The sequence below is a fragment of the Panulirus ornatus genome, chromosome 12 (genome assembly GCF_036320965.1).
Source record: "Panulirus ornatus isolate Po-2019 chromosome 12, ASM3632096v1, whole genome shotgun sequence".
Lineage (NCBI taxonomy): Eukaryota > Metazoa > Arthropoda > Malacostraca > Decapoda > Palinuridae > Panulirus > Panulirus ornatus.
The window spans coordinates 35,119,478-35,137,779 of NC_092235.1; the positions used below are offsets into that span (position 1 = coordinate 35,119,478).

General features: G+C 44.5%; 1 protein-coding gene across 1 annotated transcript in view; it reads right to left on the reverse strand.

Annotated features, from left to right (window-relative positions):
• Positions 1 to 12,569, reverse strand: part of LOC139752247 (uncharacterized) — a 119,665-nt gene extending 107,096 nt beyond the window's left edge. The window contains exons 1-2 of the mRNA XM_071668281.1: positions 12,543 to 12,569; positions 11,711 to 11,923 (exon numbers count right to left, since the gene is read on the reverse strand). Of these exons, the coding sequence (XP_071524382.1) occupies positions 11,711 to 11,923; positions 12,543 to 12,569 (240 nt within the window). The remainder of the gene's footprint in view (positions 1 to 11,710; positions 11,924 to 12,542) is intronic.
• Positions 12,570 to 18,302: the final 5,733 nt, after the last annotated feature.

The window sequence follows — 18,302 nt, forward strand, 5'->3', positions numbered from 1 at the left end:
GTAGATGGTGTCTTTTAGGTGGCGTCATGTAGCTGGCGTCATGTAGATGGAGTCATGTAGGTGGCAACATGTAGATGGCGTCAATTGGGTGGCGTCATGTAGGTGGCGTCATGGAGGTGGCGTCATGTAGGTGGCATCATGTAGGTGGCGTCATGTGGATAGCGTCATATAGATGGCGTCATGTAGATGGCATCATGGAGATGGCGTCATGTAGGTGGCACCATGTAGGTGGCGTCATGTACACACAACAAAAAAACTATCGCGCAGAGGGGGTCTGAAGACGTGTGTAATGATCACTGACCTACCTGTTGTACCATGCCGGTAGGGTTGGTATACGTGCCTGGAAGCCACAGGTTTCCAGAGTCCTATGCTAGACCCATGTAAGTTACGTGCCACAAGAGCGGCATTATATTATTAACAATAAAATTACATTATACAAGGAAGTACGAACCCCTACTTTTGAATTGGTGAGTGTAATATATCTGTGAGACACACACAGCTATATGCGGCAACCCCCGGGGGCATGTGGTAGCTGCAGCATACCTCAATGTGATGCCAGGTAAACACAATAGCTTCATATTGTATAGGTGTAATTTGGGAAGAATATGTTTTACTATTGATATTGTATTATTCTATAGCACATCTGGGTTCGTGGCAGTCCAGAAAGGTTATCTTACATCGCCATTTCGTGTCCATGCAGGAAATGTAATGAGACATGCGATATATTTTTGAAACAATGAAACAGCGCGGGTATAGTTCACTGCGAGCCAATGTCGAACGGTTGTTTTTGTGGTATATCTAATTTTATCATGGAGACCTTACAAGCGACACGTGAAGCTATTCTACAGCTTCATAATGAGGGCTACAGCGACTCTGAAATTGGGAGACGTATTGGTATTCACCGGTCAACCGTAGCACGATGGATTCACCGACAGACAGAGTTGCACTAATATGATTAAGACACAAGTGTGTCTTATGTAATTTTATACATTTTATATAACCAGATACGAGACACAACATGTGGTGGGTAGCAGGAGGAGTGGGCGCGCGCGTCAGTGCAGGACTATTTGGTTGGATCCATCCATGGTGCTGGTGTCGGTGAGTTGGTGGATGCCGATCGGGCCTGGCCAGTTGACCGGACCTAGATACGTTGAGATACTGGAGGAGGTCCTGCTACCTTCAGTGGGGGCTATGCTGTTTCCAGAGCCGGAGCCATTTTACCTCGTCCAAGATAACAGCCCAGTTCACACATCCAGGGTTGTAAAGGTGTGGTATGCTCGCCATCCACGTATAACAGTGTTGCCACATCCTGCAAAATCGCCTGATCTCAACCCGATAGAGCACGTATGGGCGGCCATGCAGAAAGGCGTGCCTGACCGACAACATCGATGTCGTGCTACAGTCGTAAATGATGCTTTACAAGCATGGGAACATCTACGAAGCCCTTCTGGTAGGAACTTAACGCAGACGTTAGTGGCATCCATGCCTCGAAGGCTCAATGAAGTGTTGGCAACGGGACGAGGTTATACCAAGTATTGAAATAATAAAATTTACAGTCAAAGATTACTTTCTTAACCTCCAACATGTCTATGGTCATGTTATATAGAAATCTGATTTTCACTGTTAAAGGGAAGTTAACTTATGCAGATCCATGAAAAGAGTCATTACTTTTCATGTTGGTTTACTAAATACTATGATGTGGTGCCAGGTTTGTGACATACTGTTATCAGTCACACAGGTGATACTACATATTACGTGAGGTTGCTGATTAATCTAAACCAGCAGACAGATAAATCACCGCCGGTATGAAGCAGAGTGTCGTAGTTACCATGTAGTATATTATTTTACACCACGAATTTGACACTTTTCAAGAGATAATGATTACTGCAATATGCCTTACTGTGCAGAATATTACATTTACATGCTCAATTTACGTATCCCATCTACTGTACTACATACGGAAGGATATATCGTTGCCATTACATAGGTGAGGACACCCACAGGCAGGGACATCAGGGATACCACCATCTCACAGGAAAATGTTGACTGTTCCATTATTCCACGTCTGGTGCGTCATTTTGCTTCGTACAAAAAGCGCGCGATAGTTTTTTTGCTGTGTGTACATGGCGTTATGTAGGTGGCGTCAAATAGGTGGCATCTTGTAGGTGGCGTCATGTATTTGGCGTCATGTAGGTGTCATCATGTAGGTGGCGTTATGTAGGTGGCATTCTGTGGATGGCGTCATGTAGGTGGCGTTATGTAGATGGCGTCATGTAGATGGTGTCATGTAGGTGGCGTCATGTAGGTGTCATATAGAGGGCGTCATGTACATAGCGTCTTGTTGGTGGCGTCATGGAGGTGGCTTCATGTAGATGGCGTCATGTAGATGGCGTCATGCAGATGGTGTTATGCAGATGGCGTCATGTTGATGTTCTCATGTAGATGGCGTCATATAGGTCTCACCATGTAGGTGGCGTCATGTCAGTGCCGTCATGTAGGTGGCATCATGTAGATGGCGTCATGTAGGTGGCGTCATGTAGATGGCGTCATGTAGGTGACGTCATGTAGATGGTATCATGTAGGTGGTGTCTTGTAGGTGGCATCGTGTAGATGGTGTCTTGTAGTTGGCGTCATGTAGTTGGCGTCATGTAGATGGCGTCATATACGTGGCGCCATGTAGGTGGCGTCAACTAGGTGGCGTCATGTAGGTGGCATCATGTAGGTGGCGTCATGTAGGCGGCATCATTTAATGGCTTCATGTAGATGGTGTCATGTTGGTGGCACCATGTAAGTGGCATCATGTAGGTGGCGTCATGTAGGTGGTGTCATGTAGGTGGCATCATGTAGGTGGCGTCATGTAGATGGCGTCATTTAGGTGGCATCATGTAGGTGGCATCATGTAGGTGGTGTCTTGTAGGTGGCATCTTGTAGATGATGTCTTGTAGGTGGCGTCATGTAGTTGGCGTCATGTAGATGGCGTCATATAGGTGGCGCCATCTAGATGGCGTCAATTAGGTGGCGTCATGTAGGTGGAATCATGTAGGTAGCGTCATGTAGGCGGCGTCATTTAGATGGTGTCATGTAGATGGCGTCATGTTGGTGGCACTATGTGAGTGGCATCATGTAGGTGACGTCATAGAGGTGGCGTCATGTAGGTGGCATCATGTAGGTGGCGTCATGTGGATAGCCTCATGTAGATGGTGTCATGTAGATGGCGTCATGGAGATGGCGTCATGTAGGTGGCACCATGTAGGTGGCGCCATGTACATGGCGTTATGTAGGTGGCGTCAAATAGGTGGCATCTTGTAGGTGGCGTCATGTATTTGGCGTCATGTAGATGGCATCATGTAGGTGGCGTCATGTAGATGGCATTCTGTGGATGGCGTCATGTAGATAGCATCATGTAGATCGCGTCATGTAGATGGCGTCATGTAGGTGGCGTTATGTAGGTGTCATATAGAGAGCGTCATGTACATAGCGTCTTCTTGGTGGCGTTATGTAGGTGGCTTCATGTAGATGGCGTCATGTAGATGGCGTCATGTAGGTACGTCATATAGGTTGCGTCATGTAGATGGCGTCACGTATATGGCGTCATGTAGGTGGTGTTATGTAGATGGCGTCATGTAGATGGCGTCATGTAGGTGGCATCATGTAGGTGACATTCTGTGGATGGCGTCATGTAGGTGGCGTCATGTAGATGGCGTCATGTAGATGGCGTCATGTAGGTGGCGTCATGTAGGTGTCATATAGAGGGCGTCATGTACATACCGTCTTGTAGGTGGCGTCATTTACGTGGCGCTAAATAGGTAGCGTGATGTAGATGGCGTCATGTAGATGGCGTCATATAGGTGGCGTCATGTAGATGGCGTCATGCAGATGGCGTCACGTAGGTGGCATCATGTAGATGGCGTCATGTAGGTGGCGTCATAGAGGTGGCGTCATGTAGGTGGTTTCATGTAGGTGCGTCATGTAGGTAGCATCATGTAGGTGGTGTCATGTAGGTGGCGTCATGTAAGTGGCATCATGCAGGTGGCGTCATGTATGCGGCATCATGTAGATGGTGTCCTGTAGGTGGCGTCATGTAGATGGCGTCATGTAGATGGCGTCATGTAGGTGGTGCCATGTAGGTAGCATCATTTAGGTGGCGTCATGTAGGTTGCATCATGTAGGTGGCGTCATGTAGGCGGCGTCAAGTAGATGGCGTTATGTAGGTGGCGTCATGTAGGTGGCGACATGTAGGTGGCGTCATGTAGATGGTGTCATGTATGTGGCGTTATATAGGTGGCATCATGTAGATTACGTCATGTAGGTGGCGTGATATAGATGGCGTCATATAGATGGCGTCATATAGGTGGCGTCATGTAGATCTCGTCATGTAGATGGCGTCATGTTCGTGGCTCCATGTAGATGGCCTTATATAGGTTTCATCATGTAGGTGGCATCATGTAGGTGGTATCATGTAGGTGGCATTATGTAGGTGGTGTCATGTAGAAGGCGTCATGTAGGTGTCGTCAGGTAGGTGCCGTCATGTAGATGGTGTCTTGTAGATGGCGTCATGTAGGTGGCGCTATTTAGGTGGAGTCATGTTAGTAGCGTCATGTAGGTGGCATCATGTAGATGGCGTCATGTAGGTGGCGTCATATAGATCTCGTCATGTAGATGGCGTCATGGATGTGGCGTCATGTAGGTGGCGTCAAATATGTGGCATCATGTAGGCGGAATCATATATTTGGCGTCATGTAGGTGGCATCATGTAGGTGGCGTCATGTAGGTGGCATCATGTAGATGACGTCATGTAGGTAGCGTCATGTAGATGGCGTCATGTAGGTACGTCATATAGGTGGCGTAATGTAGACGGCGTCATGTAGATGGCGTCATGTCGGTTGCTTCATGTAGGCGGCGTCATGTAGGTGGCATCATGTGGATGGCATCATGTAGATGGCGTCATGTAGATGGCGTCATGTAGGCGGCGTCATGTAGATGGTGTCTTGTAGATGGCGTCATGTAGGTGGCGCTATGTAGGTGGCGTCATGTTAGTAGCGTCATGTAGGTGGCATCATGTAGATGGCGTCATGTAGGTGGCGTCATATAAATTTCGTCATGTAGATGGCGTCATGGATGTGTTGTCATGTAGGTGGCGTCATGTAGGTGGCGTCAAATATGTGGCATCATGTAGGCGGAGTCATATATTTGGCGTCAAGTAGGTGGCATCATGTAGGTGGCATCATGTAGATGGCATCATGTAGATGGCGTCATGTAGGTAGCTTCATGTAGATGGCGTCATGTAGGTACGTCATATAGGTGGCGTAATGTATTTGGCGTCAAGTAGATGACGTCATGTCGGTTGAATCATGTAGGAGGCGTCGTGTAGATGGCATCATGTGGATGGCATCATGTAGATGGCGTCATGTAGATGGAGTCATGTAGGCGGCGTCATGTAGATGGCGTCATGTAGATGGCGTCATGTAGGTGGCACCAAGAAGGTGGTGTAATGTAGGTGGCGTCATGGATGTGGCATCATGTTGGTGGCGTCATGTAGGTGGTGTCTTCTAGGTGGCATCATGTTGGTGGCGTCATGTAGATGGCGTCATGTAGATGGCGTCATGCAGATGGCGTCATGTAGGTTTCTTCATGTAGATGGCGTCATGTAGATGACGTGATATAAGTGGCGCCATGAAGGTGGCGTCATGTAAGTGTCATCATATAGGTGGCATCATGTAGGTGGCGTCATGTGGGTGGCGTCATGTAGATGGCCTTATGTAGATGGCGTCATATAGGTGGCATCATGTAGGTGGCATCATGTAGGTAGCACCATGTATGTGGCGTCATGTAGATGGCGTCATGTATGTGGCGTTATATAGGTGGCATCTTGTAGATTACGTCATGTAGGTGGCGTCATATAGATGGCGTCATATAGATGGCGTCGTGTAGATGGTGTCGTGTTCGCGGCTCCATGTAGATGGCGTCATGTAGATGGCGTCATGTAGGTGGCGTCTTGTAGGTGACGTCATGTAGATGGCGTCATTTAGATGACGTCATGTTAGTGGCATCATGTAGGTGGCGTCATGTAGATGGCGTCATGTAGATGGCGTCATGTAGGTGGCGTCATGTAGGTGGCGTTATATAGATGGCGTCATGTAGATGGTGTCATGCTCGTGGCTCCGTGTAGATGGGGTTATGTAGATAGTTTCAAGTAGGTGGCGTCATGTAGATTGCGCCATGTTTATGGCATCATGTAGGTGGCGTCATGTAGATGGCGTCATGCAGATGGTGTTATGCATATGGCGTCATGGATATGGCGTCATGTAGATAGCGTCATGTAGGTGGCACCATGTAGGTGACATCATGTAGATGGCGTCATGTAGGTGGTGTCATATAGCTGGCGTCATGTAGATGGCGTCATGTAGATGGTGTCATTTAGGTGGCATCATGTTTGTGCGATCATGTAGATGGCGTCATGTAGGTGGCGTCATGTAGGTGGCGTTATATAGATGGCGTCATGTAGATGGTGTCATGCTCGTGGCTCCGTGTAGATGGGGTTATGTAGATAGTTTCAAGTAGGTGGCGTCATGTAGATTGCGCCATGTTTATGGCATCATGTAGGTGGCGTCATGTAGATGGCGTCATGCAGATGGTGTTATGCATATGGCGTCATGGATATGGCGTCATGTAGATAGCGTCATGTAGGTGGCACCATGTAGGTGACATCATGTAGATGGCGTCATGTAGGTGGTGTCATATAGCTGGCGTCATGTAGATGGCGTCATGTAGATGGTGTCATTTAGGTGGCATCATGTTTGTGCGATCATGTAGATGGCGTCATGTAGGTGGCGTCATGTAGATTTCGTCATGTACATGGCGTCATGTATGTGGCGCCATGTAGGTGGCGTCAAATATGTGGCATCATGTAGGTGTAGTCATATATTTGGCGTCATGTAGATAGTATAATGTAGGTGGCGTTATGTAGGTGGTATTATGTAGGCGGCGTCATGTAGGTGGCATCATATGGATGGCATCATGTAGATGGCGTCATGTAGATGGCGTCAAGTAGGTGGCACCAATAAGGTGGTGTAATTTAGGTGGCGTCATGGATGTGGCATCATGTAGGAGGCGTCATGTAGGTGGTGTCTTGTAGGTGGCATCATGTTGGTGGCGTCATGTAGATGGCGTCATGGAGATGGCGTCATGGAGATGGCGTCATGCAGATGGCGTCATGTAGGTTTCATCATGTAGATGGCGTCATGTAGATGGCGTCATGGAGGTGGCGCCATATAGGTGGCGTCATGTAAGTGGTGTCATGTAGGTTGCATAATGTAGGAGGTGTCATGTAGGCTGCGTCATGTAAATGGCCTCATCTAGATGGCGTCATGTAGATTGCGTCATATAGGTTTCATCATGTAGATGGCACCATGTAGGTGGCGTCATGTAGATGGCGTCATGTATGTGGCGTTATGTAGGTGGCATCACGTAGATTACGTCATGTAGGTGGCGTCATATAGATGGCTTCATATAGATGGCGTCATGTAGATGGCGTCATGTTCGTGGCTCCATGTAGATGGCGTCATGTAGATAGCGTCATGTAGGTGGCGTCATGTAGATGGCGTCATGTAGATGGCGTCATGTAGGTGGCTTCATGTAGATGGCGTCATATAGATGGCGTCATGTAGATGGTGTCATGTTCGGTGCTCCATGTAGATGGCGTCATGTAGATAGTGTCAAGTAGGTTGCGTCATGTAGGCGGCGTCATATAGGTGGCGTCATGTAGATTGCGTCATGTCTGTGGCATCATGTAGGTGGCGTCATGTAGATGGCGTCATGCAGATGGTGTTAAGCATATGGCGTCATGTTGATGGCGTCATGTAGATAGTGTCATGTAGGTGGCGTCATGTAGATGGTGTCATGTAGATGGCGTCATGTAGGTGGTGCAATGTAGTTAGCGTCATGTAGGTGGCGTGATGTAGGTGGCATCATGCAGCTTGCGTCATGTAGGCGACGTCTTGTGGATGGCGTCATGTAGATGCCGTCACGTAGGTGGCTCATGTAGGTGGTGTCATGTAGGTGGCATCATGTAGGTGGCATCATGTAGGTGGCGTCATGTAGGTGGCGTCATGTAGGTGACGCCATGTAGGTGGCATCATGTAGGTGGCGTCATGTAGATGGTGTCATGTAGATGGCGTCATGCAGATGACGTCATGCAGATGACGTCATGCAGATAGCGTCATATAGGTGTCGTCATGTAGATGGCATCAAGTAGATGGCGTTATGTGGTTGGCGCCATGTAGGTGGCGTCATGGAAGTGGCGTTATGTAGGTGGCATCATGTAGGCGGCGTCATATAGGCGGCGTCATGTAGGTGGCGTCATGTAGATGGCGTCATGTAGGTGGCGTCATGTAGGTGGCGCCATGTAGGTGGCGTCATGTAGGTGGCGTCATGTAGGTGGCGTCATGTAGATACATCATATAGGTGGCGCCATTAGGTTGCGTCATGTAAGTGGGCTCATTTAGGTGGCATCATGTAGATGGCTTCATGTAGGTGGCGTCATGTAGACGGCGTCATGTAGATACGTCATATAATTGGCGCCATGTAGGTTGCGTCATGTAAGTTGCGTCATGTAGGTGGCATCATGCAGATGACGTCATGTAGGTGGCGTCATATAGGTGGCGTCATGTAGATGGCGTCATGTAGATGGCGTCATGTAGGTGGCCTCATGTAGGTGGCGTCAAATAGGTGGCATCATGTAGGTGGCGTCATGTATTTGGCGTCATGTAGGTGGCGTCATGTAGGTGGCATCATGTGGATGGCGTCATGTAGGTGGCGTCATGTAGATGACGTCATGTAGATGGCGTCATGTAGATGGCGTCATGTAGGTGGCTTCGTGTAGGTGGCGTCATGTAGATGGCATCATGAAGATGGCGTCATGTAGGTGGCGCCATGTAGGTGGCGTCATATAGGTGGCGTCATTTAGATGGCGTTATGTAGATGACGTCATGTGGGTGGTGTCATGTAGATGCCGTCATGTTGGTGGCATCATGTAGGTGGTATCATGTGGATGGCGTCATATGGATGGCGCCATGTAGATGGCGTCATGTAGGTGTCATATAGAGGGCGTCATGTACATAGCGTCTTGTAGGTGGCGTCATGTAGGTGGCGCCAAATAGGTTGCGTTATGTAGATGGCGCCTTGTAGATGGCGTTATGTAGATGGCGTCATGTAGATGGCGTCATGTAAGTGGCGTCATGTAGGTGGCATAATGTACTTGGCGTCATGTAGATGGCGTCATTTGGTCACATGTGATGTAGCTACAGTAAGACACATGACATCACCAGGACGTGATTGCCATGTGGAAGACAAGGTTGAAGGACAGGTACATTGGTTGTGAAATAACTCAGACGGACACAAGTCGCTTGCCACAGGAGAGGTTCCGGGAATGGAAGTTGTTAATATAACACCGATGTTCAAAGAAAGGCAGTAAGTCAATGACCAGAAATTATCGTCCAATTAGCTTAACGTCTGTAGATTATAAACAAATGGAAACCGTCAATCGAGACAGAACTGTAAATTCTGTAGAGGACCACACTTTAATAAACTATGCTCAATATCGTTTTCGACGAAATAGTTCATGTTTGACAAATCTGCTCCTTTTCTCTTATGATATATGCAACTGGTAAGGCGAATGTAAAGAAGCTGATGTCATACATATACATAGATTTTCAAAAAGTTTTTGATAAGGTTTCGTATCAAAGTTTGTTAACAAATAGTAAGTCACATGGCATTGATGGGTTGTTCTTCGGTGGATAGGAAATTCGCTGACTGGTCGTAAACAGTTTCGATTACTGGTCAAACCTCAGAATAGTTAGACGTAAAAGGTGGTATGCCACAAGGATCAGTCTTGGGGCCGGTTCTCTTTTACTTATATACTGATGATGCTGACAATGGGTTGTATTGCAAGATATCAAAACTCGGCGATGATATAAAACTGGGAAATGCATCTACAAATGATCCTGAACATCTACAGCTTGAGTGGGACAAAATGATCCTGAACATCTACAGCTTGAGTGGGACAAAATGATCCCGAACAACTACAGCTTGAGTGGGACAAAATGATCCTGAACATCTACAGCTTGAGTGGGACAAAATGATCCTGAACAACTACAGCTTGAGTGGGACAAAATGATCCCGAACAACTACAGCTTGAGTGGGACAAAATGATCCCGAACAACTACAGCTTGAGTGGGACAAAATGATCCTGAACATCTACAGCTTGAGTGGGACAAAATGATCCTGAACAACTACAGCTTGAGTGGGACAAAATGATCCCGAACAACTACAGCTTGAGTGGGACAAAATGATCCTGAACAACTACAGCTTGAGTGGGACAAAATGATCCCGAACAACTACAGCTTGAGTGGGACAAAATGATCCCGAACAACTACAGCTTGAGTGGGACAAAATGATCCTGAACATCTACAGCTTGAGTGGGACAAAATGATCCTGAACAACTACAGCTTGAGTGGGACAAAATGATCCTGAACATCTACAGCTTGAGTGGGACAAAATGATCCTGAACAACTACAGCTTGAGTGGGAGAAGATGATGAAGCGGACACATGGATGGCAAAAGGAGTTTGATATCGATAAGTACAGTCTTACATATCGTTGGCAAAATTGAGAAGTCAAGCTACAGTGTGTGTTTGTTGAACTTTAAAGGTTAATGAGAAAAAAGACTTTGGTATGATTATCTCTGGTCACCGAAAACCAAGTAAGAATTGCACAGACGTAAAATGCCCGAACAAAATTCATGGACTCATAGGCAGGACCTTCGAATTTAGGTGCAGGGAATTATCCTTAATCTATACAGTTCATTGGTTCGTCCGCATCTTAAATATTGTGTTCAGTTTTGGTCACTCAACCGTAAAAAGAATGACAGAGTGAAGAGAGTGCAGCGTCCAGCCATTAAGATGAGTCCCAGACTGAGTAACAAATCCTATGACAGCCAATTACACGACGAGAATCAATTTAGCTTAGAAAAGAGATGGTTAAGAGGTGATCTGATCCAAGAGTTTAAAGTTATCAAAGGCTTTGATAATTTTCATCTATCAAGCTAATCAAGACCTCATTCGTCAGCGTTCACTCGTAGTAATGGATACAAACTCGTGGGCAACGTTTAAGTCGAATGAAGCGAAGTACTTTATCTTTGACAGAAGTGTTAAGATTTGGAATCATTTGCCAATTAGAGTGGCTGAAAGCAGTGGTATAGATACGTTTGAAAATAGACGATACATATTTCGCTTCAAATGCTCAGTTACATTATCTATACCTCCTTTGTCACAGTGACAATTTGCAGGTTATTCTCTTTGAATTATATATATACCTTTTTCTTTTACCACACTACTCTGTGAGTTTCTATCTTCTACTATTACAAATAGCCTCGTTTGTTGTTTGAATCCCTTTGTATTCCTTTGTAATGATACACTGTGGGGGTATGTAAGGTAACATAGAGGAACAGGTGGTACAATGATATATTGAGGGAACATCTGCAAGATAACATAAAGGGACAGAAGGTACAATTATGTTTAGTGGAGGTACACGTGTAAGATTGTACAGATGATACAATGATACAGGGATAACATTGAAGATCAGAAGATAGTGCGGAAACATATGTAAGATAACGAAGAGGGACAGAAAGTACAATGGGTAACATAAAGACTCACCATAAGTCTGTCAAGGGAACCTTCACACTCAAGGATCTCCTGTAAGATCTTTACCATCAGGTCAGTCTTACTCATGTTTTGATATCCGTCTTGCTGCTGTTGCTGCTGCTCTTGCTGTTCAGCGTCGCAAGCGTCACCTAATTCTCTAACACAGCAGAGTTTTAGTGCCACGTACAAGAGCAGGTGTGCATTCTTCAGAGACGGAATCTTCCCCTGAAAGTTTTGTTAAGCTTATCACTCAATATACATCATGTACTTATGCTGAACCATGTACAGGACTCAGTTAGCGACTCTAGTTTTATGTTGACCCATGTAAAGGCCTCAGTCAGGTGCACTGGACTTAGTCAACGGCTTGTGTCGCATGCTGAACCGTATAAAGGACTCACTCAGTGACCCTAATCTTATGCTGACCCATATACTGGACGCATGAATTTCCCTGGTCTTATGCTAACCCATTCACCGCAGTCAGTCAGCGACCATGGTCTCATGCAGACCCTTGTACAGACTCCCTTAGTGAACCTGGTCTTATGCTGACCTCTGTGCTGGATTTAGCCAGCGACTAATTCGCCAAAAGAAGAAAACATATGAGAAATTCAAATCAATGGCAACTGAGGAAAATCACCAGGAATTAATCCAAATCCAAAGAGAGTGTAAGAAGGTCATAAGACAGAGTAAACGAACGCGACGAAGAAAAAAGAATTTCCTTGAAAGTTAAGAATAATCCAAGGGAATTCTTCAAATATATAAGACAAAGGAAGACCGTAAAAGGAGGAATTGGACCATGACGAGACGAACATGACACACTAACTACTGATGACAAGGAAATGGTTACCATACTAAACTGTTCTTTCAACTTCATATTCACAATTGAAGAAACATCTCGAATACCACAACCAATGAAAATGTTTCAAGGATCTGATGAAGAAGAGTTGAAGGTTAGAGAAAGAAAGAATTCTGAACTACTTAAATACCTGGACCAATTAATTCCTAACAAATCCAACGGCCCAGATAACGGTCAGACAGATGGCATATGAAATTTAATGTACAAGGGTAAAGTTATGCACTTTGGAGACAAGAATATACGTTACGACTACAAACTATTCGAAAACTCTTTAAGAACAATAAATGAAAAAAAACCTTGGAATTGTCATTAGTAACAATTTGAAATATACTAAACAGTGTCAAGCAGCAAGTAAAGTAGGCAAACAAATGTTAGGTGTTATAGCCAGGAACATAGATTATATGACGCCAGAAACAATTCTCATACTTTATAAATATCTAGTAAGACCACATCTTGAATATGCAGTCCAGTATTGGTACCAAAACTATAAAGAAAAAAGGAAAAATTTGAGCAAGTACAAAGGTGTGCAACAAAATCTGGCACACGACGCTGATAAATGCAGACTTCACGGAGACTTAATCCAAGTGTTGAAACTTCTGAACAAGGTCGATAAACCACGAACATCTTTTCGAAATACAAGAAAATACGGTTACCAGGACAAATGGAATAAAACTTAAAGCTAAAAGATGTAGTACGGACGTGGGGAAAAGCTTCTTCTCCTATAGGTGTGTTAAGCACAGGAATAACTTACAGTCAGACGTAATAAATGCTAAAACTATAAGTACCTTCAAAAAGTCGTTTAGACCTATATGTTATAAATTCAGGTATACTCAGAGAAAAACGCCAGAAGTAAACTTATGAACGACAGCGGTAACGGGGACACTAGAAGGCTAATGTGCAGCAGCGGGGAGCCTGTGATAGCTTAAAAAAGGACTGCGCCAAGTTATTTATATATCTCCTTTTCTTTGTCAAGTTGAATAATATTTTCTTTAGACAACCCAGTCGTGGTACAATCAGGCTTTCTGTTGTCTGTCTTTCTCATATGAACTCATATCAACGTGTAAACCCTGGTCTTATGCGGAACATGTTGTAGATACAGCCAGCGACCCTTTTCTCATGCTGATCCACGTATTAGAATCTGCCAGTGACCGTGACCTTATGCTAACCCATGTACTGGACTGAGTTAGCAACCCCTGTCCCATGTACAAGACATAGTCAGGGACCCAGGTCCCATGATGACCCAAGTAAAGGACACAGTTAGCCACTCTGTCCATGGTCTTATGCAAACACATATTGTGGACTCATTCAGCGAACTTGGTCTTATGCAACCTTGATCTCACCCCTGTACAGGACTCAAGTGACTGTTCTTACATTGATCCCTGTACAGCGCTTACCTTTTTCCTTTTTTTTTTATATCATTTGAGACAGCACGGGCAGCTGATTAACTAATAAAGGCAATCCCATCAACCATATATCTATATCTATCTACATATATATATATATATATATATATATATATATATATATATATATATATATATATATATATATATATATATATATATATATATATATATATATATATATATATATATATATATATATGTGTGTGTGTGTATCAATTAAAAATTAAATCAAAAACGAGAGGGAAGTGCTCATCCTCCTCGAAGGCTCAGATTGGGGTGTCTAAATGTGTGTGGATGGAACCAAGATGAGAAAAAAGGAAAGATAGGTAGTATGTTTGAGGAAAGGAACCTGGATGTTCTGGCTCTGAGTGAAACGAAGCTCAAGGGTAAAGGGGAAGAGTGGTTTAGGAATGTCTTCGGAGTAAAGTCAGGGGTTAGTGAGAGGACAAGAGGAAGGGAAGGAGTAGCAGTACTCCCGAAACAGGAGTTGTGGGAGTATGTGATAGAGTGTAAGAAAGTAAACTCTAGATTGATATAGGTAAAACTGAAAGTGGATGGAGAGAGATGGGTGATTATTGGTGCATATGCACCTGGGAATGAGAAGAAAGATCATGGAAGGCAAGTGTTTTGGGAGCAGCTGAGTGAGTGTGTTAGTAGTTTTGATGCACGAGACCGGGTTATAGTGATGGGATATTTTAATGCAAAGGTGAGTAATGTGGCAGTTGAGGGAATGATTGCTGTACATGGGGTGTAGTGTTGTAAATGGAATTGGTGAAAAGCTTGTAGATTTATGTGCTGAAAAAGGACTGGTGATTGGGAATACCTGGTTTGAAAAGAGAGATATACATAAGTATACGTATGTAAGTGGGAGAGATGGCCAGAGAGCGTTATTGGATTAGGTGTTAATTGATAGGCGTGTGAAAGAGAGACTTTTGGATGTTAATGTGCTGAGAGGTGCAACTGGAGGGATGTCTGATCATTAACTTGTGGAGGCGAAGGTGAAGATTTGTAGAGGTTTTCAGAAATGAAGAGAGAATGTTGGGGTGAAGAATGTATGTGAGTAATACTTAGAAAAGCAAATGGATTGGTATGTAGCACTTATGGATCTGGAGAAGGCATGTGATAGAGTTGATAGAGATGCTCTGTGGAAGGTATTAAGAATATATGGTGTTGGAGGGAAGCCGTTAGAAAGAGTGAAAAGTTTTTATCGAGGATGTAAGGCATGTGTACGTGTAGGAAGAGAGGGAAGTGATTGGTTCTCAGTGAATGTAGGTTTGCGGCATGGGTGTGAGATGTCTCCATGGTTGTTTAATTTGTTTATAGATGGGGTTGTTAGGGAGGTGAATGCCAGAGTTTTGGAAAGAGGGTCAAGTTTGCAGTTTGTTGTGGATGAGAGAGCTTGGGAAGTGAGTCAGTTGTTGTTCGCTGATGATACAGCGCTGGTGGCTAATTCGTGTGAGAAACTGAAGCAGCTGGTGACTGAGTTTGGTAAAGTGTGTGAAAGAAGAAAGCTGAGAGTAAATGTGAATAAAAGCAAGGTTATTAGGTACAGTAGGGTTGCGGGACAAGTCAATTGGGAGGTAGGTTTGAATAGAGAAAAACTGGAGGAAGTGAAGTGTTTTAGATATCTGGGAGTGAATTTGGCAGCGGATGGAACCATGGAAGCGGAAATTAATCATAGGGTGGGGGAGGGGGCGAAAGTCCTGGGAGCGTTGAAAAAAGTGTGGAAGTCGAGAACATTATGACGGAAAGCAAAAATAGGTACGTTTGAAGAAATAGTGGTTCCAAAAATGTTATATGGTTGCGAGGCGTGGGCTATAGATAAAGTTGTGCGGAGGAGGGTGGATGTGCTGGAAATGAGATGTTTGAGGACAATATGGGGTGTGAGGTGGTTTGATCGAGTAAGTAATGAAGGGGTAAGAGAGATGTGTGGTAATAAAAAGAGTGTGGTTGAGAGAGCAGATGAGGGTGTTTTGAAATGGTTTGGTCACATGGAGAGAATGAGTGAGAAAAGATTGACCAAGAGGATATATGTGTTAAAGGTGGAGGGAACGAGGAGAAGTGAGAGACCAAATTGGAGGTGGAAAGATGGAGTGAAAAAGATTTTGAGTAATCGGGGCCTGAACGTGCAGGAGGGTGAAAGGTGTGCAAGAAATAGAGTGAATTGGAACGATTCGGTATACCGGAGTGGACGTGCATGTGAAGTGTCTGGGGTAAACCATCGAAAGTTTTGTGGGGCGTGGATGTGGAAAAGGGGCTGTGGTTTCGGTGCATTATTACATGACAGCTAGAGAGTGAGTGTGAACGAATGTGGCCTTTGTTGTCTTTTCCTAGCGCTACCTCGAGCACATGAGGGGGGAGGGGGTTGTTATTTCATGTGTGGAGGGGTGGCGATGGAATGAATAAAGGCAGACACTATGAATTATGTAAATGTGTGTATATATATATATATATATATATATATATATATATATATATATATATATATATATATATATATATATATATATATACACAGAATATATATATATACAGAATTTTCGCCCCCTCCCCCACCCTATGATTAATTTCCGCTTCCATGGTTCCATCCCCTGCCAAATCCACTCCCAGATATCTAAAACACATCACGTCCTCCAGTTTCTCTCCATTCAAACTTACCTCCCAATTGACTTGACCCTCAACCCTACTGTACCTAATAACCTTGCTCTTATCCACATTTACTCTCAACTTTCTTCTTTCACATACTTTACCAAACTCAGTCACCAGCTTCTGCAGTTTCTTACATGAATCAGCCATCAGCGCTGTATCATCAGCGAACAACAACTGACTCACTTCCCAAGCTCTCTCATGCACAACAGACTGCATACTTGCCCCTCTTTCCAAAACTCTTGCATTCAGCTCCCTAACAACCCAATCCATAAACAAATTAAACAACCATGGAGACATCACACACCCCTTCCGCAAACCTACATTCACTGAGAACCAATCACTTTCCTCTCTTCCTACACGTACACATGCCTTACAATGTACCTCGATAAAAACTTTTCACTGCTTCTAACAACTTTCCTCCCACACCATATATTCTTAAAACCTTCCACAGAGCATCTCTATCAACTCTATCATATGCCTTCTCCAGATCCATAAATGCTACATACAAATCCATTGGTTTTTCGAAGTATTTTTCACATACATTCTTCAAAGCAAACACCTGATCCACACATCCTCTACCACTTCTGAAACCACACTGCTCTTCCCCAATCTGATGCTCTGTACATGCCTTCACCCTCTCAATCAATAGATTTATGTACTGAAAAAGGACTGGTGATTGGGAATACCTGGTTTAAAAAGCGAGATATACATAAGTATGCGTATGTAAGTAGGAGAGATGGCCAGAGAGCGTTATTGGATTACGTGTTAATTGATAGACGCACGAAAGAGAGACTTTTGGATGTTAATGTGCTGAGAGGTGCAACTGGAGGGATGTCTGATCATTATCTTGTGGAGGCGAAGGTGAAGATTTGTGGGGTTTTCAGAAAATAAGAGAGAATGTTGGGGTGAAGAGAGTGGTGAGAGTAAGTGAGCTTGGGAAGGAGACTTGTGTGAGCAAGTACCAGGAGAGACTGAGTACAGAATGGAAAAAGTTGAGAACAAAGGAGGTAAGGGGAGTGGGGGAGGAATGGGATGTATTTAGGGAAGCAGTGATGGCTTGCGCAAAAGATGCTTGTGGCATGAGAAGCGTGGGAGGTGGGTTGATTAGAAAAGGTAGTGAGTGGTCGGATGAAGAATATTATTAGTGAAACAGAAGAGAGAGGCATTTGGACGATTTTTGCAGGGAAAAAATGCAAATGAGTGAGAGAGGTATAAAAGAAAGAGGCAGGACGTCAAGAGAAAGGAGCAAGAGGTGAAAAAGAGGGCAAATGAGAGTTGGGATGAGAGAGTATCATTAAATTTCAGGGAGAATGACAAGGGAGTAAGTGCGTAAGACAAGGGAGCAAATGGGAACTTCAGTGAAGGGGGCTAATGGGGAGGTGATAACAAGTCGTAGTGATGTAAGAAGCAGATGGAGTGAGTATTTTGAAGGTTTGTTGAATGTGTTTGATGATAGAGTGGCAGATATAGGGTGTTTTGGTCGAGGTGGCGTGCAAAGTGAGAGGGTTAGGGAAAATGATTTGGTAGATAGAGAAGAGGTAGTAAAAGCTTTACGGAAGATGAAAGCCGGCAAGGCAGCAGGTTTGGATGGTATTGCAGTGGAATTTATTAAAAAAGGGGTGACTGTATTGTTGACTGGTTGATAAGGTTATTTAATGTATGTATGATTCAAGGTGAGACGCCTGAGGATTGGCGG